The sequence below is a fragment of the Sinocyclocheilus anshuiensis genome, unplaced genomic scaffold, assembly GCF_001515605.1.
Source record: "Sinocyclocheilus anshuiensis isolate Anshui unplaced genomic scaffold, SAMN03320099.WGS_v1.1 scaffold208, whole genome shotgun sequence".
In the NCBI taxonomy this organism is placed as follows: Eukaryota; Metazoa; Chordata; class Actinopteri; order Cypriniformes; family Cyprinidae; genus Sinocyclocheilus; species Sinocyclocheilus anshuiensis.
The window spans coordinates 243,082-267,182 of NW_015557186.1; the positions used below are offsets into that span (position 1 = coordinate 243,082).

Sequence of the window (24,101 nt, forward strand, 5' to 3'; positions counted from 1 at the left end):
CTAATATAGACCTTCGTTTATGTGTTTTTGACTTTCACTGCACGGTGCATGATGTGAGAACAGTTCGCTATTAAGTTTTGTACGTTAGCATGGACTCACTAGATGCATCCCAAATTGCGTACTTATGCACTATTCTATGACGTTTTGTAGTATAAATAGTGTGAGTAGTGTGTTCACGCTGAAAATTCCAAAAAGAAAAAGTGCACTTTAAATACCCGGATGATGCACTTAAATAACCGAAAAAACGAAGGGGACATTTTGCACTGTTTTGGTTGGATTTAGAAAATGGAATAAAATAAATTGCATTGCCTATCCTCTCAGGATAACTGGAATTAGTGTTACGAGTACCCCAGGCACATAGTTTTTCCATTTTTGTAGCATAAACACCATTAAACTGATGCGAGCTTCGGATCTCCCAGTGTTTCTCTATGGCGCTGGAACTTACAGATGTCCGAGTTTCGCTCCCTCTGCAACTGATACTCGACTGCCATTGGCTCATCTGCGTTTGAGGGGCGGGGCTTACCGATTTTTGTCCGTCAATTGTCTCACCTGTCGTTTGACAGACTCGGGGAGTTTCTTCTCCAGCAGACTCTTCACCAGCTCTTTCCCATCTCTGGCCTCCTCCTCCTCTCCGGCCTCCACCGCCTTCTCCTCGGCTCCCGTCAGCCCCTCTTTGGCGCCGTCGTCCCTGTGCTCGCTGAACACTCCGGGCTCGATGAGCAGCAGGATCTTGTGCACGTCGCGGCTGGTCAGGACTCCCATGGTGAGCAGCGCACCGATGAGCCGCAGAATCGGCACGAACTGGAACTCCACGCTTCCGCCCACGGGGTCGCGGATGTGGTCTCCTCCACCCTGCACAGCCTCCGTCAGCATGCGGATGGCCCTCTCCTTTAGCACCTCCAGCGGGATCTCTGGGCTGTACAGGTGCTGCTCGCGCTTGCTGCTGATGAAGCACGGCGGGCCGAAGCTGAGTCTGGGTTTGAGGCACGTGCTGAGCCCGACGCCTGGAGGCTGGTGCTGTTTGGAGGCGTCGGGGAAGAGGCGGATGCTGCGCGTCTCGGCCGTGACGGGGATGATGAACTCATTGTTCATCATGCGGCGGGCAGCTCTGGCTGTCTCCAGGTGCACGCTGATGAGGACGTCGTAAAAGCCCTCGCGCAGCATCCCCGACAGGTACTGGTTGTCGATGGCGTAGAGCAGCTGCGATTGGTCGAGGTGGCTGCAGAGCGCGTGAGCCACACGTGTGTTCCCGTGAGCACACAGAGCGCAGTACAGCTTCAGCGTGTGATAGTGGAACTTACGCAGCTCCTCCTGCTCCGACAGCTCCATGATGTCCACACACCTGTGGCACGAGCGTTCACTAATCATTGCCTCAACACACTGATAAAACTTACAGATGCTGCATTAATTATACACCTGATTGCATAAATAATTCAATTGGGTGCATGATTATCAAATAAATAAAAAAAACAATAAATGACAATAAATATTATAATAAATCTAAAAGTCTATTTATAAAAAATGCATGACTAAAAATACTTAAAAATATATTTATAATTATTAAAAAAAGATAAATGAAATTATTATATTAATAAATTATTTAATTGTAGTTATAAAATTAATCTAAATATAAATTTATTTTATTTCAATTAAAATTATATTTATAAATATAATACATATTTATATTTTTATTTTCATTAAAACAATTTATTAAAATACATAAAATGTATTACATTTACAAATATTACAAATAATTAATTTAATGTAAATGATTTATATTCATGAATATATTAAGTATAAAAAATGTATATTTATAAAAGTTTTTAATGCTAAAAATACATATAATGTATTTAATTTTAATTACAAAATAGAATTTCAATTAAATTTAAATGTCTTACCCTTATAAATGTATTTGTTTTAATTAAAAACACATTAAATTAATTATATTTATAAATATAATGCATAGAAATCATTTAGATTTCTAGATGTATTTAATGCACATTAAATAAAATGTATTATCTTGATAAATATTTAAAAATCATTTAAATTATATTTATAAAATAATAATTATAGATTTATATTTATAAATGTATTTAATTTTAATTGTAAATTACATTAAATGTGTTATCCTTCTAAATGTATTTTTTAATTGAAAAGACATTTAATGAATTATATTTAAAATATAATTTATATTTATAGATGTATTTATTTTTAATTAAATTTTTTTGAATTATATTCACAAATATTAAAAAAAAAATTTTTTATTTAATTTAAATAAATAAACATAATACAACTAAATAACGTATATTTCCACATGTATTTAATTTTTATTAAGAACACATTAATAATATGTAGTCAATATGATAAATAGAAATAATTTATAAATGTAAAACATGTAAATAATTTGTACATTAGTTTTATTTGATTATTGATTTTTTTGGGACTGTGTGCATGTGTGTACCAGTTCTCCTCGGGGATGTGTACAGCCAGCATCTGCAGCGCTTCCACACACTGGACCATCCATCCGTGCCTCTCACTGACACGGGCCGTCTCCACCTTCAGGAAGGTGTTGGGCATTCGGCTCCACAGCACCGAGTTAATGGTCTGGACGTCCAGTCGTGGAGGACACTGAGGAACGGGATTCTTGTGTTCGCTCTTAAAGATGGCCGACGAGATGGGCATGGCGTTCTGCAGGAGAGGAGTCATAAAAACGCGGATCAGAGAGCTTCACACAGTGCAGAGCAGCTCATGAACACTAATATGACCGTATGAAGCTATGAGGATGTGCTCACCTTGATTTTGGCCAGTTCAAACTGGAAGAGACTTGAGCTTGTGGGCCGCACAAACACAGCAGGAAAGAGTTTTGTGCTGGGCTCCACCTGGACGACACACACTCCTTTCAGACATTGATTTAACATCTCACCTCTGTGTTTGTGTGGTGATTCACTACATCAGTGGTGCTCTTTGCCACAGTATTACAGTTATCCTTACAGTACCAGATATCGCTATTGCTGCATTTATCATTATACAGCAGTTATCATTATAGTTATCGTAACCGATATCGTTATAGATATTGTTACAGTTCTAGATATTGTTATAGTTATATTATATAATCAGTGCTGGGTTATGTAGTCTGGATTACGTAATCAGATTCCAAAAATGAAGTACTTGTAATTAGATTACATTACATTTTAAAATACTTGTAATCAGACTAGAGTTACTTTTTATCAATTACATGATTACGTAATATTCACACAATAGCAATAAATTATTCATAATTTATTGATTAATTGATTTATTGATTCTCGAATAACGTGCAAACGAATTCGACGAAGAGCACGCAAAAATGAACATGAGGCTATATCTCTGCAATGGTTTAGCATATTGAGACCAAACTTTATTTGTGTTATAACAACCATGACCTGAGGCTACCTGCACAGTTTCGGCACAGTGCCACCTAGTGGTCAGGAGATATGAAAAATGGCTATTTTTACAACTTCTGAATGGTTTGCCAAAAATAAACAACTGGTCTCTGTAGGTTCGGTGAAGCATGCCGAGTCGAACCATACCCAATTTTCCCATTTTGGATTTTGTCACAAAATGCTATATTTTACGAACGCACTGGCATATCGTTACGAAACTCGGTATGTGTCTTCGACACCATGCCCTGACAGTACGCAAAAAGTTTGGGGGCAGCACCACCTTGTGGTCAAAACTGGCCAAAAGCCACTGATAAGCTCCCAGACGCACTCCTGAAATTCAAATCCACCGTTTTTGCATTCGAATGCGAATTTTTATTTTAAATTCGACTAATATTCCTTTTTTTTATTCACAGTCTCCTCATTGCAGGCATGCACAGACTCATTTCAGCATGTGTTTGTGTGTTCTGTTGGCTACTGCTTGTCAATAACACGCGCCTCTAAATTAAAAAAAATGTGAAACTATCCTGCGATATATCGGAAAATTTTTCTATCGTTATCGATGATGGTGTACCGTCAATAAATAACGATACTGTTTTATTGCCCAGGCCTAGTACATGGTAGGATGCGGGAAGCTCTTTGTGAGTTATGGTTGGTTATAGTTATGGTTATAGTTACAGTAGTGTTAAGTGATGAGCTGACGGTACCTGGTAGGATGTGGGAAGCTCTTTGCCAGTTTTGGTTGGTTATAGTTATGGTTATAGCTACAGTAGTGTTAAGTGATGAGCTGACGGTACCTGGTATGATCTGGGAAGCTCTTTGTCAGTTATGGTTGGTTATAATTATGGTTATAGTTACAGTAGTGTTAAATGATGAGCTGACGGTACCTGGTATGATCTGGGAAGCTCTTTGTCAGTTTTGGTTGGTTATAGTTATGGTTATAGCTACAGTAGTGTTAAGTGATGAGCTGACGGTACCTGGTATGATCTGGGAAGCTCTTTGTCAGTTTTGGTTGGTTATAGTTATGGTTATAGCTACAGTAGTGTTAAGTGATGAGCTGACGGTACCTGGTATGATCTGGGAAGCTCTTTGTCAGTTTTGGTTGGTTATAGTTATGGTTATAGCTACAGTAGTGTTAAGTGATGAGCTGACGGTACCTGGTATGATCTGGGAAGCTCTTTGTCAGTTTTGGTTGGTTATAGTTATGGTTATAGCTACAGTAGTGTTAAGTGATGAGCTGACGGTACCTGGTATGATCTGGGAAGCTCTTTGTCAGTTTTGGTTGGTTATAGTTATGGTTATAGCTACAGTAGTGTTAAGTGATGAGCTGACGGTACCTGGTAGGATGTGGCAAGCTCTTTGTCAGTTATGATTGGTTATAGTCATGGTTATAGTTACAGCAGTGTTAAGTGATGAGCTGACGGTACCTGGTATGATCTGGGAAGCTCTTTGTCAGTTTTGGTTGGTTTTAGTTATGGTTATAGCTACAGTAGTGTTAAGTGATGAGCTGACTGTAGCTGGTATGATCTGGGAAGCTCTTTGTCAGTTATGATTGGTTATAGTTATGGTTATAGTTACAGTAGTGTTAAGTGATGAGCTGACGGTACCTGGTATGATCTGGGAAGCTCTTTGCCATTGACGGTGAATGCTAACAGACCCATGGCCAAATCGATGAGGCATCCGATCTCTAAATCCACGTTGCTGCGGCCGGACGCGTGGGCGGCGCTGGTGACGTCTCCACCCCACACCATGTAACAGTTACTCCTCTTCACGCTGTCACATGACACAGAGACGTCAGTGCATCACATGACCCATCACAACACATCACACGGTAACCGTGAGCGCTCACCTCTCGTGCACGCGGCCCCGCTCGTCTCCCAGGGTAACGGTCACTGTGCGGTTCTTGCTGAGGCTGAAGTGGTTGCTATAGTAATGGTAGTCAGGGGATACCCATCCGACCCACACGCAGGATGGGTCCTGACCCGCAAATATCCTGACCGAATGATAGTACTGCAGGAGACAGACGCAGACGTCACGCTCAAATCACACATCCTGAGGAGTCATATGACCTCACAAACATTACATGGAGCTCTTTTTGGAGCTTGAGGGTCAATAAAGGCCCGATCACACCAAGAACAATAACTATAACAATAATATCCAATCACTAGCGAATAGCAGAGTCCACAACGATAACAACAAAGAGAATAACGAACAATAAAAACATTCACAATCAAAAACACACAAAAATCGAACCTTTAAAGCGTGTGCTGCGATTACGTTTACTATTTGTCGGTGTGAATGCAAGTTATAGTTATCATTATAGTTACTATATTATTATAGTTATTTTTGTTATCATTATATTTATCATTACAGTTATATTGTTATGATTATATTTAACATTATAGTTATATTTATCAGTATCACTATAGTTATCATTATAGTTATTAGTTATTTGTTATAGTTTTAGATATTGTTATAGTTATTTTAGTTATTATATTTATCATTACAGTTTTAGTTATATTATTATAATTATATTTAGCATTATAGTTATATTTATCATTATCACTAGTTTGTTATTACAGTTATCATTATATTTATCATAGTTATAGTTATCATATTTATCAGTTATTAGTTATTGTTACAGTTATCATTATAGTTATTAGTTATTTGTTATAGTTTTAGATATTGTTAGTTATTTTAGTTATTATATTTATCATTACAGTTGTAGTTATATTATTATAATTATATTTAGCATTATAGTTATATTTATCATTATCACTAGTTTGTTATTACAGTTATCATTATATTTATCATAGTTATAGTTATCATATTTATCAGTTATTAGTTATTGTTACAGTTATCATTATAGTTATTTGTTATAGTTTTAGATATTGTTATAGTTATTGTTACTACTTTTTCTTTTTCTTCCTTATAAATTATTATTATAATTATGATTATTATAGTTATCATTATCGCTATATATTTATCATTATAGTTATAGTTATGATTATAGTTATCATCATTATTATTATATTAAACTATATTGTTATAATGTTTTTATTATATTTAATGTTGTATTTACCATTCTAGTTATTATATTTATCATCATATATATATATATATATATATATTACTACAGTTATCGTTGTAGTTGTTATAGTTATAGTCACCATTATAGTTACTCATCATTAAAGTTATCATTATATTGTTATCGCTATATTTATCAGTTATTATTATAGTTATCATCATAATTATTATAGTAATTGTTATAGTTACAGATATAGTTGTCGTTTATTTAATATATAACTTTATATCTACAATTATAGTTATTATATTTATCATTATAGTTACTATATTTGTTTGTTATGGTTATCAGTACAGTTATTATATTTGCTGTTATATTTATTGTTTTAATTATTATAGTTGTTGTTACATTTATAGTTATATTTATCATTATACTTACTGTTATACTTATCTTTACAGTAATTATAGATACTGTTATAGTTATTATTATATTTATCGTTATAGTTTTTGTTGTTGTTTTGGAGTGAATGCACCTTAAATAATGACAGAACTTATTTCACTGGCGCTTTAAAGGAACATAGAAAACACTGACAACGAAAGATGCAAATAAAAAGAACCTAAATTAAATATCAATAACCTTTATTCTCATAACGGTTCTGGAGGAGAAGAGGCTTCGATGCTGATGACTTACTGTGGTGATGCTGCTGTAATCTGTTCTCCTGCCTTCATCCGAGTGTTTGGTGGACTTCACTGGATGCCTTTAGAAACGTTCAGATGATAAACAAACAAAGAAACAAACAAGAGCTCTGGATGACTCATTCAGAATGCCGGAATCACACTGATATCTCATGCTGTCTTCTTCTCTGACCTGTGTCTGAGCTTAAGCGGCTCGTCCTCACTCAGGCCGTTGATGTGCGTGCAAGAGCTGCTCCTGAAGCTGGAGTGAAACTCCACCGGCATGCTGAGTCTGCAGAACACCATGTCAGCATTACTGTTCTGCGTCCCGAACGTCTTATGGGTGACTTTGAGACACGGCGGACCGTCCACCGTCCCGTCGATCCGAGTGACCTGCACACACGGCGGGATTCAAACACCGCGCATACACAGCGATTCTGCAGCTTTGACGAAGGTCAATTTAAGACGTTTTCATGACCTTTTCGAGACCAATGAAAGAAAACTGAAGGAATAAATTAAAGGAGCACAATGCATCAATATGTTCTCGTCTAGCGAGCACAGTGTTGTATTTGCAAGTTTGAAAATGCAGCTTTGTACAGATTTCTATTACTTTTTCATTTAAAAATTGCTTAAAGGGATAGTTCACCCAAAAATTAAAATCCCCCCATGATTTACTCACCCTCAAGCCATCCTAGGTGTGTATGACTTTCTTTATTCAGACGAATCCAATCGGAGTTATATTTCAAAAATCCTGGCTCCTCCAAAGTTTATAATGGCAGTGAATGGGTGTTATTTTTCAATAGCACAAAAGAAGTCCAATAAAGCGCATCCATCCATCATAAAAAGTGCCTCACACGGCTCGGGGGGTGAATAAAGACCTCCTGTAGCGAATCGATGCATTTTTGTAAGAAAAACATCCATATTTAAAACTTTATAAACAGTAATCTCTAGCTTCCGCTAACTGTCGTACGTGCGTTCATTCCGGCGGATGACGTAGGCGTAGCGTAAGGTGCGGTGGATATTAAATATGGATATGTTTCTTACAAAAACGCATCGATTCGCTACAGGAGGTCTTTATTCACCCCCTGGAGTCATGTGGAGCACTTTTTATGATGGATGGATGCACTTTATTGGACTTCTTTTGGGCTATTGAAAAATAACACCCATTCACTGCCATTATAAAGCTTGGAAGAGCCAGGACATTTTTTAACATAACTCCAATTGGATTCGTCTGAAAGAACAAAATCATATACAGCTAGGATGGCTCGAGGGTGATTAAATCATGGGCTAATTTTCATTTTTGGGTGAACTATCCCTTTAACTTAAAATATTTTAAGAAATATTAGACAATTAAACATAAATTATGAAAATTTTTCTAAATAAATATTTTGTTTTTCTAAATTATATTTTCATATATTAACTAAATAAATCAACATTTGGTGATTTTGTTTAATAAAAGTTTCATACAAATTTAATACAAGTTTCAAAATGTCATAATTAATATAAATTACAAATAAATTACATTGCTGGTCTTATGTGTCAGATTGATTGCTACATATATTCTAAAAAAAGTTTATTTTAATATATTATTTTATATTTATTATAATTATTATATTTATTTAGTCACTGTAGATCCAATATTAAGATATCAATTTTTTTTAACAATGGTGTTTTAAGAAATATTAGAAAAGTATACAGAAATTGCGCAAATTTTAAAGTATTTTGTTTTTATGTATCATATTTTCATTATATTGATTTTTATAAACTGTTATATATTTATTATAATGTTATAATATATGTATAATATTATATCTATATGTATTTAGTCACTGTAGATTCCTTTTAATGATTTAATAAATAATATTTTAAGACATATTAGGAAATTAAACAGAAATTATGAAATATTTTCTAAAAAAATCTTTTTATATTTTTTTTATTAACTATAAATAGTCAAAACAATTGATTTTGTTAAATACATTTAATAAGTTACAAAATGTCATAAATTAATATAATAAATTACATTGCTGGTCTTATGTTTCAGATTCATTGCAACATGTATTGTAAATGCATTTATATAAATTGCCAATTGTGTGTGTGTTGTGTATATGTATATGTATATGTGTGTGTGTGTATCAAATCATTTTGATTTTCATTTCTGATTGTGCTGCTATCTACATCTAGAAATCTTATGTTGCACTGGGTTGTCGGCTGCATTACATTTTAGTTACATAATTTCCTGTTGCTCGTTTCAGACTGTCTCAATTACTTCCTGTTTGCTGAGCTTGCTGTTTTAATGTCATGAACTTGTACTAATCGCAAGCTTAATTTAGCCTGTTTATTAACAATCATAATGAAAATAATCGCTATGAAAATGAAACTGCTAATATTGCACAGTAACCCAGTAAAAAGTCATGTTATTTTTGTTTAAAACATAGGCAGAAATTGTATTTTGTTAACTTGAACATTTATTTTTTTTACAGCAACTGTACAGGAAACGTCCTGGGATGTCCATGTCATGTGCCAGATTGCCACAAAATGTCTCCAAAAACCGCTATCGGGACATTTCACCATGTGAGTAAACACAGCTTGTTTTTGTTTTGGACTCAGAAATGTTTTCATGATTAGCTGGATGCTCATACCGGTTTATTTTGTGACAGATGACACCACTCGAGTTGTGTTGAAGGGGACTGAAGATTATATCAATGCAAATTTCATTCATGTGAGCATTCTTCGTTGATTATCTTTAATATGGAAATAACTTTTACTGTACCTTCTGATGGCACTGCATTATGCCTTGTTTTCCAGTACAAACATTTAAACATCCTTAAATCAAGACACATTTACTGGAGAAGCACAATGACAGAAGACACCAAGTCTTGTTTTCTGAGAAACTGATCAAAATGAAGTGAGTTTATGATTAAAACAAGAACAAATATCTGCCAGTGTGCTCAGAAAAATCTATGTAATTCAAAGGGAAAACAAGTTTTCAAACCCCACTGGCAGATATTTGTTCTTATTTTAATCATAAACTCACTTTGTTCAATTTCACAGAAAACAAGACTTCTTATGTTCATTTTGCATCTCTAGTAAATGCATCTTGATTTAAGGATGTTTAGATGTTTATATCGGAAAGCAAGACAAATATACTGAGGAAGATGTCAATTTTTTGCGGTGCTGCAACATGTAATGAATTTAAGACTTTCAGCTCTGATTTAAAGGGGTCATAGGATGCTACATGCACTTTTACAAGTTGTTTGAACCGAAATGTGTGTTGGCAGTGTGTGTACACAACCACCCTATAATGATAAAAATCCAACCAGTGGTTTTTTGTTAATCTACTAAAATCTTTACCCCTTTCTCAAATCGAGCCGATCTCAGATGCCTGTCTGTGTGACGTCACAAAAACAGGCCCCTCCCACGATAGTTTGATTGACAGTAGCGTTTTACCTTAGCTCCGCCCTGAGTGAGCTGTCATCAGTCCTCCATTGTTTCACCGCCGGAGCAGATGTAGACAAGAATGACTCCTAAGCGATTGAGGTGTTTTGTTGTTGGATGTAATAATGAACATAGCAGTCGTCATTTACTCCCGACATCTGAGCCGCTGAAGACGCAGTGGATTACATTGTTTCTGAAGGGAATGCGCCTCTGATCTACATAAATATGTCTATGTTCGCGCGAATCATTCGTGATCCAGCTTCATCTACAGAAGAAGTGAGTATAATGTTTTTTAATTAATCTTTGCTAATCGCCTTTCCTAATAATGTGCTAATTAGCAAGTTTCACGATGAATGCAGCTAAAGTAAACAGTCTCTCTGAGAGCAGCTCGGAAGAGGGGCGGGGTCAGCGGAGCTCATTAACATTTAAAGGGACATGCACCAAAACGGGTCGCTGTGAAAAGAGCTGTTTTTGACAGGGTAAAAAGTTGTTTTTTACAGTACCATTGAGAAATTTTAACCAAACTATGTTATAGACTTTTCATTAAGACCCTAAAGAATCATATCAACTTGTGGAAAATGGGCATCCTATGACCCCTTTAAGACATTTTAAGGCTTTAATCTGTGGAATTAAGATCATTTTAGAGCCACACAAACCCTTATACAGGACCAAACAGATGCATTCATATTGATCTGGAACATTTCCATCCGAATCGATGTGAGGTCCTGGAGGAACCCAGAACAGCTCTTTCAGGAACAAAAGCAGTTCATTAAGGTTCGACGGGACACAGAATGAAAGGAAGGTCTCGAGGCTCACCGCGATGTGATGGTGGTCTTTGGGCACGTTGCAGAAGGTGGGCAGGCGTTTGCTGAACCACATGGTCACCTCGCGGTTCATGTTGACGGCGAAGGGCTCGAAGCCCTCCTGCAGGCCACACATGGTGTAGTACTTAAAGGTGCTGGCGTCCTTCCCCAGATTCATACGGCCCACCTGAGACAGACCCAAACTACAGACCGGGATGAAACCTGGAGAACAGAGATGCCGACGGTGATCCAACGGCTGAGAATGATCGGAATATGCAACATAATATCCAAACACTAGATTTTGTCTTTCTGATGTTCTTCAGTCAAACGTTCTCCACAATAAAATAACACTCAAAACACAGAAAAACATTAAAGACTCCATAAAACCACAAGACGAGTGCTGTTTCGCTTCTGTACTGATGTATTTCCTTTTAAAACAGGAAGCTGGGGCAAAAAAAACGGGTCTTTTTGGACAAATGTTTTTGATGTCATCAATACTTTGGTTTGTTTCTCTGAGAGTACAGTAAAAAACGTTAATTTCTTCAATGTTGTTTCTACATTAATTTGGAGATTCAATGTGAAAAAATGAAAATTTCTGACTTCAAATTCAAATGTTATGTGTGATTAATCAATTACAGAAAAATGTGCAATTAATTAGCTAATTGTTTTTAATCGATTAACAGCATCAAAATTAGCACGTTAACGCAGGCGATTAATTTTTTCAGTTTAACACGTAAAAAATATTTAACGCCGTTGACGCAGGGGCGGGGCTAGTGTTGGCCACCCCACTCATAACTGCTGCCACTGTCTCTTTTTTCTTCCTAATTTAGTCTCAGAACGTCTTTACGAGCACATCAAACAGGAGACGTTTCAGACACGCACTCCACTTCACCTCAGCGCCTGGCGCGAGTCAAACGAGCGCGGAAACGCCACGGTACTGTAGGCTCCTTGGCGCGCACTCTTCAATTGCATGCACAAAGGCGCCGGCGCGCGCTGTAGCCTTTATCATTTCATATCAAAGCGTGAAAGAAACGACTTTAATATGACACTGAATATGACACTAGCTAAATATGACACTGGTTGTTGAATGGCTATAGTCGATGGTTAAATATTAGGGAAAAAAAAAAATTTATATAGGCATCAGTAGTATTGGTGTCAGTGATACCAATGGCCTCCTTCAGTCATAAAAAAAGATGCCATTAAACAAATATTAAAAATATACTGTCTTTATGTTGTTTCTACATTCATTTGAAGATTAAATGTGAAATTATTGCAATATAAAATATATTTAAAAAGTTTAATGGTAGGTGCGATTAATCACGATTAATTTCAGAAAAAGCATGTGATTAATTAGTTAATTTTTTTTATCGATTAACAGCACTAATATATATATATATATAGGTGTGTGTGTGTATGTATGTATGTATATATATATATATATATATATATATATATATACACTTGAGTGTCTGTGTATTGTATATTTAAATGTTTAAAAATGCATATAAAAATAAATAAAATAAATAAATACAAAGAAATATAAAACAACTAAAATATAAATAAAATGCATAAATATACAAAGAAATGTCAAAAAATAAATACACAATGACAAAAAAAAAAAAACACAAAAGAAAAAAAAAGAATAAATAAATAAATGCATAATATGTATGGATGAATATGTGTATCATACATTTATACTGTATGTTTAATTTATTTATATGTATATTTATGTGTATATAAGCTTTATTAGCTTTTTTTTACACTAGCATACAGATGCACCAAAGGTTTGTTTTCAGGGTCATTAAGGCATTGAAATCAGATCAGATGAAGTTCTCTAACCAAGCGATGCTGTGTGTGTTTTACAATACTTGTGTTTTAGATGGATGTATGCATGTATTGTATGTATATTTCCTTAACTTTTTTTTTTTATCCTGATTCTATTTTACTATAAAGCACTTTGGTTCAACTACAGGTGTGTAAAACTTGGTCTCTATGAATAAAGCTTGACTTGACTAACCGTCGTCAATGTCAAAGTCGGCGAAGCACAGCTCAGAGCCCTTGTTGGTGATCAGGATTTCTCCGTTCAGGGTGAAGATCATGGATTTGTCCTCCAAGTTGATCATACAACCCACAACATCCCCGGCGTGCCAGCAGCGGCCGAACAGACGGCTGCCCGTGTGGAGCCGATGACCCTGAGAAGCACAGATGCCTTCAGATCAATGTAAAAACACAAAAAGTCATCGGACCAGATCAGATCTAGAAAATGGCTTGATCAAAAGAGAATCAGATCATCTCATTTAGTCCAATCTTGGTTGTGATTTGGATCAAACATGCAGTTACGGCTGGGCCATACAGTGAATACTAGCAATATTACAGCAATATCTCTAGCTGTTTTTTTTTGTTTTGTTTTTTAATACTGTTGATTTTGCTGTAAACAACTTGTATGAAAAAAAATCACCTTTTCATAAAAAATAAATAAATAGTTAACTAGTTAATAATTAACAATAAACTAAAATAAATTAAAAATTTAAATTAAAAATAGATAGATGCTACATGCTAATAGTGATTAAAACAAAACAAAAAAATACAGGTAATTGCTGAAATATGATTAAAATAATCTAAAATGTGCTAGCATCATGCTAACAATATGCTATATCATGCTAACATCATCTAGCTAAGTGCTAAAACATGCTAAAACATGTTGGGATCGCCTAGCTAAGTGCTAAGACAATGCTAATAGCACGCTAACATCATGCTAATGGTAAACATAATAGTATCTTGATAAAAACATGCTAATGGCATGCTAATGCTAGCATCATGCTAATCATGTTAGCATCTTGTTAAAAACGTGCTAGCATCATACTAGCAACATGCTAATCATGCTTACTACATGTTTACAACATGCTAATCATGTTAGCATGTTTCTAGCGTCATGTTAATCATGTTAACATCTTGTTAAAAATGCTAGCATCATGCTAGCAACATGCTAATCATGTTAACATGTTTGCTAACGAAATGTTAAAAAATTAGCATGCTATTAACATGATGCTAACACGATTAGGGTTACTAATAGTGCCTAGTGCCGAGTTTTGCCACGGCAAGCACCACTCACATTTTCTTCAGAAAATGTACATATCTAGTTTTAACTGTCGTTTAACCCTGTATATATGAACGAGTCAAAAGTAGTTTCTAACAGTTGCATGTATAGTCTATGTGTGAGTTTTTATGGATTTGTTGTGGCTCAGACGAAGCTCGGACTGTTTTAAATAATTTTTTTTTAAAAATGGAAGGGGATGTTAGTATTGTTCTGTTTTCGGTCTTATCAAATAAAAACACACACAGCGAGTCAACGCTGCCTATTCGACCTGCTGTTCTTTACACAGCTAGCAGCCTATATTATGATATGTAATCTCATTCCGAGAGCAAGGATTTGGTAATCCTTTCTCCATTTCCGGTAGTCAGAAGAGGTCTGACGGGCTTCAGCGTTTCCCCACTCACCCGATGACCGTCGAAGACGTAGGCCTGCTCGTCCGTTCCCAGCTCCACGTCGGGTTTGCAGCCGGGCCGAGCCCAGCCCACCCGCATGTCTCCACCTGTCACCGCCTCAAACTCGAAATACCACCGGCCCGTCCTCACCGCGTACGTGCGCTCCACGCGGAAGAAACGGATCTTATCGATGCTCAGCCGCTCCACCACGTGACCTGAGACACAGCAAACACACGTACAAAACCGGTACAAAAACAGCTGCTAAACCAGCTGTAGCATCAAAAGCCAAAAGTGTTTGCTGCTTTTACTGTTCTTTTATGTCAGCACTTGTTAGTGTACTACTGTCAGTGAAACACCATGTGTCCAAATATATCACATTTTTTCTTTTGATAGCTTGATGTTATGATGTGACCGTAAGTTCTAGGGGAAAAAATTAATAAATAAATCTTTTAGCTTGTTAATATGGAATGCCACAGCTGTCAAAATAAGTCATAAATAAATGCATAAATAAATATACAAATAAATGTAAAACAAACAAAGATACATGCATAAATACATATACAAAGAAAGATAAATACATAAACATACAAAGAAATGTGAAAAATTAATAAATGCATAAATACACAAAGAAATGTAAAAAAACTAAACTGTACAAATAAATACATTAATATGCAAACAAAACCTTAACTAAATAAATATACAAAGACATGTCAAAAAACAAGAATATAAAAACATAAATATACAAAGAAATGTAAAAAAACTAAATCAATAAATACAGAAGTAAATATACAAACAAAAATCACATAAATCAAAAATCTAATAACCGCATAAATAAAGGAATGTAAAAAAAAAAACGTAAATATACAAAAAATTTAAAAAACAAAAATGAATAAATAAATGCCAAAATAAACAAACCGATGTCAAAAAAAGGGAGTCTTTACACTTGTATTTGCTTTGTATTTATATGTATTTATTTATTTACTATTTTGGCAGCTTTGGCATTCCATATGTTAGCTTCAGTGGATCATTTGCTCTTTGATTTAATCAACTCAAGTCATAAAGGCTGACTGACCAGCATCTGTATGAGCTCCATTACTGAGTTTCTTTAAAACCCTCCATCAACGTTCGGATTAGGCTTCAGAAAATCAGCGAGTGAATGAAGCACAGAATCAATTCAATCAGAAGCAGAGAAAGCACACACTGAGATCTCAGCTGAACAAACCACCGCTACTGCTCATTAAACTACGATTAGAGTTAATTCACTCCTTAAACTCCACTAAACACTGATGCACATAATTAACCCTTAACTGATATTACAGCTTATTCTAACAAAAAATAACATGCTCTGATATATAATAATATATCCTATTTACAGGTGACTTTAAATGATCATTATTATAAATAATATTTTATATTGTACAATTCATACATAAAATGAAGACCAAAGTGCTTAAGAGGAGATAATATAAAACACTGAGAAAATCGAAAGCACAAAACAGTAATAAAACAATAAACACAAGAATAACAATAAAAACAAAAGAGATCAATCAAGAGCTATCTGAAAAAATGGAGAAGTAAAAATCTGAAAAAAAAGAGAAGCAATTGAAAAGTAATAAGAAGTTCCAGATTTTTAGGACATAAGGGCTTATTACTTTAAATAATAAAAAAGAGAGAGTTTTCTAAAAGAGTAGTTTTCTTTTGCTTCATCCAATAATAATAAGTAATAAACAAAAGAATAACAATAGAACCTAAAGAAATGTAAAATATTAATGAAAAGCTGAAAAAATTGAGAAGTAATAAAAAGTTCCAGATTTTGGGGATTTAATGACTTATTTGTCATTAAGAAAAGAGTGAAGTCTCTGTCACTGATAGATCAACAATAAAGCCTAAAGATATTTAAACAACAACAACAACAAAACCCATTAAATTAAAAGCTGAAAAAAACTGAGAAGTAAAAATAAATAAAAAAATCTAAAAAATAAAAGAGGAATTGAGAAAAAAAAATTTAAAAATCTGAAAAACAATTGCAAAGAAAAAAACGAAGTAAAAATAAATCTGAAAAAAGTTTAGAAGTAATTGAGAAGAAAAAATTTTAAAAAATCTGAAAAAAATTGAAAAGTAAAAATAAAATCTGAAATGCAAGTAAAAAAAAAATGTTGACAAGTAAAAAAAAAGGTCTTTGGTCAAAGATTTTTGTGACAGTGTCTCCTTGTTTCTAATTTCTAAAGAGTGCAGTGGTGTTGTGGTGCTCACCGGCGTCCTGGTCGGGCGGCTCGACGCTGTATCCGTATCCGATCAGCGTGCGAATGGCTTCCCGAAGGCTGTCGCGGTTCGATTTCTTGGTGCGCTCGTCGAGTAAAGCGTACGGAACCAGACGAGGGTTTCGCTTGCTCTTCACATCCTGCAGACAGAGAGAGAGAGAGAGAGAGAGAGAGAGAGAAACAAATGTTAGCATCACAAATGTTGACACCCTAATTCTAACAGAAACATGGTGTAGATCAGATGTGTCCACTCAGTGTCCTGCAAGTTACTCTGAAATCATAGTGCCCTCATGGAAACTCAACTCAGTACACCGTGGTAGAGATTCTGAAGGTTTAGTCATATGGATAAAAAATTACCTTGCCCCTTTTACATCACCAGTACAGCAAGGCAAAAATCACATTTGGTTAAAATTGGATAAAAGCTTTGGAATTCTAGATAAAGACCTTTTTATCTGTGGAATTTATATTCCTCCATCAGATTCCCCAGAGAGAGAGAGAGAGAGTGAGAGAGAGAGGCGTGCTGTGATTGGCTCAGACTGAAACGTTCGTTCCGATTGGACGGAATTAATGGGCTGTTTATCTGCATTATGAGGGAAACACATGTCGCTGTGAGCGATATCCCAGCATCCTCTCTCACCTGCTGGATGCCGTAGGTCCAGCCCTGTTTGATGCGGTCTTTGGCCCAGACGTTATGAGCGTTTTCTGCCAGTTTGTCCACCAGCAGCTCTTGAGCGGCGCTCAGTTTGACGTCTGACAGATCCAGCGGCGACGGCTTGTAGCCGTTAGACATCATATAACTGCAGAAAACACACCGCACGCTAATGAAACAACAACTACTGTCTAGTGCCCTTACTTTCTAGTTCACTACACACACAATGAGGCCTAACGAGCGCCTGTCATCATATAAACCAGCTGGAAAATCACTGCAACTTTGACATAATGTACACTAAACAGAAATATATTTATTGAATGAACAGGAAAACCGGGAAATAAATAAAAATTAAAACTGAAATAAAAAAATAAATAAAACCTAAATAGTAATAATTAAAAAATAAACTAATAAAAGTGACACACATAAAAAAACAACTAAAACTGAAACAAAAACTTTAATATAAAAATAAAATCTAATTCAAAATATTAATGAAATCTATATATTAATAATATAAATTAATAAAAGCTAAAAATGAACTAAAACTAAAACTGAAATGAAAAAAACTTTAATATAAAAATAAAATCTAATTCAAAATATTAATGAAATCTATATATTAATAATATAAATTAATAAAAGCTAAAAATGAACTAAAACTAAAACTGAAATGAAAATAATTTCAACACAAATAGTAATATTAAAAAAAAAACTAATAAAAATGACAAAAGCACAAAACGAAATTACTAAAAACAACTGAAATGTGAAAAATATTCACATATAAAAATAAAGTGTATTTGAAAATATGAATAAGAACTATAATAGTATATTAATAATGCTAAAATAACACTGGTTGAAGCACTAAAATTACTAACTGGAAATAAAAAATAAATAAAAATGAAATAAAAGTAAATTAAACACAAAAACTAATAAAAATGTCAAAAGCACACAACAAAATTAATAAAAATGTAACTAAAATTGAAAAAAAAAACTTTAAATATAAAAATAAAATCTAATTCAAAATATTAACAAAATCTATAAATGAATGATAAATATAAATGAATAAAAGCTAAAAATTAACAAACTAAAACTGAAATAAAAATAAATTAAAGCTAAATAGTAATAATTAAAAAACACAAACGAATAAAAAATGTCAGAAGCATGCAACGAAATTACTAAAAATTTAACTAAAATAAAAACTAAACTAAAAATATACAAATAAAATCTAATTCAAACTATAAATAAAAAACTATAACAGTATATTATATCTGCCTACATTATATGATATGATATTACATGTAAGTTACGCATTACAGTCCAAATTGGTATTTTATATTTTATATTATATATTTTATACCGTGTACTGCGTTAGGCTAACCGAGACTTGTCATTTGCACTTACATATTGTTGCTCTTTTGTTAGTTTTGATTGCTTCTATTGTCCTCATTTGTAAGTCGCTAATGTAAATGTAAATATATTAATAATACTAAAATCACACTCTTGTGAAGATGAAAGAGTAATGCTATTAAAAATGAAGCAACATGTGTTCGCGTTAATGCCTCAAACATGAACATGAGCAGATAATGTGTGGCAATGCATTTATTGAGTGCATGTGAATCGGCTTGATGAGACACTCACTTCTTAGGGAGCTTGAGCTTCTTCAGCTCCTCTTCAGCGTTGACCTTCACCTGGACCACATGACAGCCCAACGCCAGCAGAGTCCTGAAACACACGCGTGAGCACTGAGTGCCTATTAAAGCCGCAGCAGAACTGTTGTGTGGCTCCAACACACACTATTTCTGAATGAATCTGCGCTTTGAACGAATCGGGTGAACCAGTGATTCAATGATTCAATCATTTACTTCATTCCTGAATCAATCAGCCATTTGAACGAATCGAATGAATGAATGAACGATTCAATGACTTCACTACTGGCAGTTTGAGTTTCTAATTTAGAGTATAATTTCATTAATAAATAATAATTGAAAAATCTGAAAATAAAACATAAAACATCCATATTAATAAAAACTAACTAAAAAGGGATAGTTCACCCAAAAATTTAAAATTAAAAAAGAAAATGAAAAAAGGGGGAAAAAATTCTAAAGCTACTTTTTATGATTTCTATTTCATGTTTTTTTCATTTAACACAATGATGATTTAAATTACACGAGCAGTCAAAGGTTTTGAACAGTGAGATATTTAATGTGTTTTAAAGAAGCCTCTTTTGTTCACCAAGCCTGCATTTATTTGATCAGAAATACAGCAAAAGCAGTAAAATTGTGAAATATTATTACTGTTTAAAATAACTTATTTCTATGTGAATATCTGTTAAACTATAATGTATTTCTGTGATGCGCAGCTGTATTTTCAGCATCATTACTCCAGTCTTCAGTGTCACACGATCTTCAGAAATCATTCTAATATGCTGATTTGCTGCTAAGAAACATTTATTATTATTATTATGTTGAAAACAGCTGAGTAGAATTTTTTCAGGTTTCTTTGATGAATAGAAAGCTCAGAAGAACAGCATTTATCTGAAATAGAAATCTTTTGTAACATTATAAATGTCTTTAGCTTTAATAAGATTGATTATTTGACACATTGCGTGTATAATTAGATAAAAACAGCCCAAATGACATAAAACGCATGTCTTTTTTCAAAGCATGTTTGATCCTGAAGAGTGACGCGGCTCTCACTTGAGTGTTTCGGTGGACATCTGCAGGTTGTAGTTCCTCTCGGTTTCTGGCAGTTTGGAGAAATCCACCAGACATGGGTGCTGCCGCTTGTTATCCTCTCTGATCTGAGAACGAACACGCATGATTCAGACGAACACACGGGAGCATACGGAGCAGATGAGGACACACGCTCACTGATACACAGCTATCAGAAGCACTGCGGGAACGTCACCAGAGTTTCTGAGAGCTTCACTAGAGCTGATGAGGATTTTCATCAACCAGAAACAAACACACACATGCAGCATAGTTTACATGAGACTGATCTGAGAAACTAATACTCCGCCACATGACGACTGAATTGATCTGAATGTTAAATCTCATAAATGACAAATTAACAAGGATATTTTTTTGTTCATTAATGTAAAGCTGGTTTGAAACAGGGTATTATTGAGATACTATTATACTTTTATATTAATATGTTGCATTTTTATTTTAAGATTTTTTTATATTTTTTATATATATATATATTTTTTTGTATTTTTTATATTTACATTTTTTTTTTTTCACTTTCATTTTAGTTTAAGATTGTGTTTTTTATTAGTTTTTGCTTTTTTAAAACTGTCTATACAGTTTTTATTTATTTTTATTTCAGTTTTAGATTGAGTTATTTTAATACATCAAGTTAAACTAAATGAAAATGCAAAATGTTGTATTAGCAACTAGCTGAAATTAAGTTTTTATTATTATTAGTATTTTTTTTTTTTTATATATATATTTCAGTTAAAGTTTATTTAATTTCAAGTGACAAAAATTGTTTTACGGTTCTAGTTTTAGCGAACTATAATAACCCTGCTTTGAAAGAATCTGTATTGTGTAAAGCAGAATTAATTAGAAATTAAATTTTTCCTGAAAAAAAAATGTTTATTTCTAGTTTGTATCAAAGAGAAAAAACTTTATAAACAGAAATGTTGCATTAAAAAAATTAAAGCATTCTGGTTCGGTCTCTTGACGTGCATGAAACACTTTGTAATAATTGAGAATTAAATATCAAATTTATTTATATAGCACCGTTAAAATCGATCAAAATGCTTTACCACAATACAAAACCTAAAGTAATAAGAGTACAGACTACATAGAATATGATATACATAAGTAAATAAATAAATAAATATGTAAACTAGTAAATAAATGAATAAATAAATAAATATGAAAATATAATTAATATTTAAATAAGTAACAAAATAAGTAAATAAATTGTACAAAATTAAAGTGGTCTGGTTCAGTCTCAATTTGTAATTAGAGAATTGCATTACATTATTGATACACAGAATAAGATATATGTAAATAAATAACGAAATAGTTTAGAATTTGAAGCGTTCTGGTTCAGTCTCTTGAGTTGCATGAAACGCCTCTAGTTGAACTCTTTTCCCGTCACTTATATTAAAGATGCATTGATGCATCGAGGCATAAACACCGTCTGAAAGCTCTTATCCTTCCGTCACATATTAGATTAGATCTTTACACAAGTTCATTCAAGTTTTATGAATGAACTTTCGTCTGATTAAGATCAGACGAAAGAAGAGTCGTGGATATCGAGAATCAGCGATTTAAAGCAGAGCTGGAGCTCGGGGTCAGGCGTCCACTAACGAGCGCTCGTTAAACACACATTAAACTCTGAGATCAGCAGCTCATGCCAAACGGCCCTCAGAGTGAAACTCCTGCTCATTTACAGACCAGAGATGAAGATGAGGGAGAATCGATGACTGAGCTTATCATAAAAACAACACAAACACATTCAGCTGTGTCTTTAAGGGCCCGAAACACGTCTAGCCCTCATAATGCATTCAGCTCATTCGGACCCAGAAGAGACAATGTTTTACGAGCCTAAAAATACACAATTTATTTTTTTTCAGATTTTTTACAATTATTTTTTAAGAGATATAACCATTTAAACAAACATTTTATGTTCAGGTCATTTTGACCCATGCATGTATGGAGCACCATTAGTGTCAAAAATACTTTCCATAAAATTATCTATGGAGATAAATTAGTGCCAAACATATATACTTTGATATAACATATTTAGCCTTTTCTCCATGTCTCACACACTTTTGGACTGAATTTTGTTGATGAACATGAATATGAATATATACTTTGATATAACATATTTAGCCTTTTCTCCATGTCTCACACACTTTTGGACTGAGTTTTGTTGATGAACATGAATATGTCATTTATTGATAAACTATTGCAGCATTAAAAAAACTGATCACTTTTTTCATCTGAAAGTGAAAGTTTATGCAAGAAAAAAATTTTTTTAAACAAATTTGAGCAATATTTACGTTGTTTTGTTAGAAATAAATATGCAGATTTCATAAATTTGGACTGTTTTTGAGCAATCATGAGTTCATGATTCATAGGAATTTAATTAAATCAATTCCAATGAGGTTAATAATGATAATTCTTGAGAATATATGTTCTTATAAATTTCATACAATGATATACTCAAAGAAAATTTTCCCATAAATTATATATGTATATATATAAATACTCTTCTGTTCAAAGGTTTGGGATCAGAAAGATTTGTAAAGTTTTTTAAAGAAGTCTCTTCTGCTCATCAAGGCTGCATTTATTTGATCAAAAATACAGAAAAAAAAAAACAGTAAAAGAAGTCTCTTCTGCTCATCAAGGCTGCATTTATTTGTTCAGAAATACAAAAAAAACAGTAATATTGTAAATATCAATAAAATTAAATAAATAAAAATTATAAAAATATAATTAAATACACATATCATTGTATATCATTGTATTAAATATAATATATATATATATATATATATATATATATATATATTTATATATATAAAATAAAAAATTAAAATATCATTAAATATAGAGAGAGAGAGCATAATTAAAAATTTTAAATATATATTGTGAAATTTAAAATTTTAGAGAACTTATCAATTGTTAAATTAATAATAAAGGGGTAAATGCAGTAATAACACAGTAACATTCAAACCTTTAACATTTTTTCACATTCGCTCATTAATGAGAAGCTGCCTATAAGATACAAAATAGTTTTAGTTGAAAAACATTAAGTTATTACTGTTTTATAAAATAAATAGTTACTGAATGCATTATGAGGGTTAAAGACACCTGAGACGAATCTGAGATTTCCAGAGAGGAAACGAATGTGTTTAATTATTACTGAGTAAATCAATCACATCGATGACACTACATGAGCATGACGGGTCTGATCTGGACGGCACAATGACAGGAGGATGGTTATAAGTCACTTACCCTCTGTTTTAATTGAAGAGCAAATTATAAAAGAGAAAGCAAAACGATGCACTCAACAAACGACGAGCACAGGTCACGTGACACACAACTTCTTGAAATCAGCGTGTGTTTGTGTGACTGTCGGAGCGATACCTTCCCGTAGCACCAGCCCAGCTCGATCTTGTTCATTCCCCAGAGCTCATGGATGTTCTCCGCCAGACGATCTCGAACCTTCTCCAGATGAGGAGGCATCGCGATCTGACACACACAAACACACCACCATCAGAGACTGGAGACTGGGTCAACACTCTATGGGTGACTTGTCATTTTCATTCATTTTAAAGCAGGGTTCCTCAATTAGTTTTCGCCGAGGGCCGAATTCTGCCAACAATACCAAG

The 24,101-nt window shown here is 33.8% G+C and overlaps 1 protein-coding gene across 1 annotated transcript in view; it reads right to left on the bottom strand.

The window, feature by feature from the left end:
* The window catches only part of LOC107678700 (ryanodine receptor 3), a 196,980-nt gene that overhangs the window by 99,421 nt on the left and 73,458 nt on the right, over positions 1 to 24,101 (bottom strand). Inside the window, exons 22-37 of the mRNA XM_016474072.1 lie at positions 23,857 to 23,961; positions 23,725 to 23,727; positions 20,446 to 20,549; positions 19,388 to 19,471; positions 17,741 to 17,900; positions 17,096 to 17,243; positions 14,855 to 15,057; positions 13,374 to 13,548; positions 11,370 to 11,578; positions 7,312 to 7,511; positions 7,135 to 7,201; positions 5,269 to 5,429; positions 5,027 to 5,192; positions 2,793 to 2,879; positions 2,462 to 2,688; positions 550 to 1,342 (exon numbers count right to left, since the gene is read on the bottom strand). Of these exons, the coding sequence (XP_016329558.1) occupies positions 550 to 1,342; positions 2,462 to 2,688; positions 2,793 to 2,879; positions 5,027 to 5,192; positions 5,269 to 5,429; positions 7,135 to 7,201; positions 7,312 to 7,511; positions 11,370 to 11,578; positions 13,374 to 13,548; positions 14,855 to 15,057; positions 17,096 to 17,243; positions 17,741 to 17,900; positions 19,388 to 19,471; positions 20,446 to 20,549; positions 23,725 to 23,727; positions 23,857 to 23,961 (2,892 nt within the window). The remainder of the gene's footprint in view (positions 1 to 549; positions 1,343 to 2,461; positions 2,689 to 2,792; positions 2,880 to 5,026; positions 5,193 to 5,268; positions 5,430 to 7,134; positions 7,202 to 7,311; positions 7,512 to 11,369; positions 11,579 to 13,373; positions 13,549 to 14,854; positions 15,058 to 17,095; positions 17,244 to 17,740; positions 17,901 to 19,387; positions 19,472 to 20,445; positions 20,550 to 23,724; positions 23,728 to 23,856; positions 23,962 to 24,101) is intronic.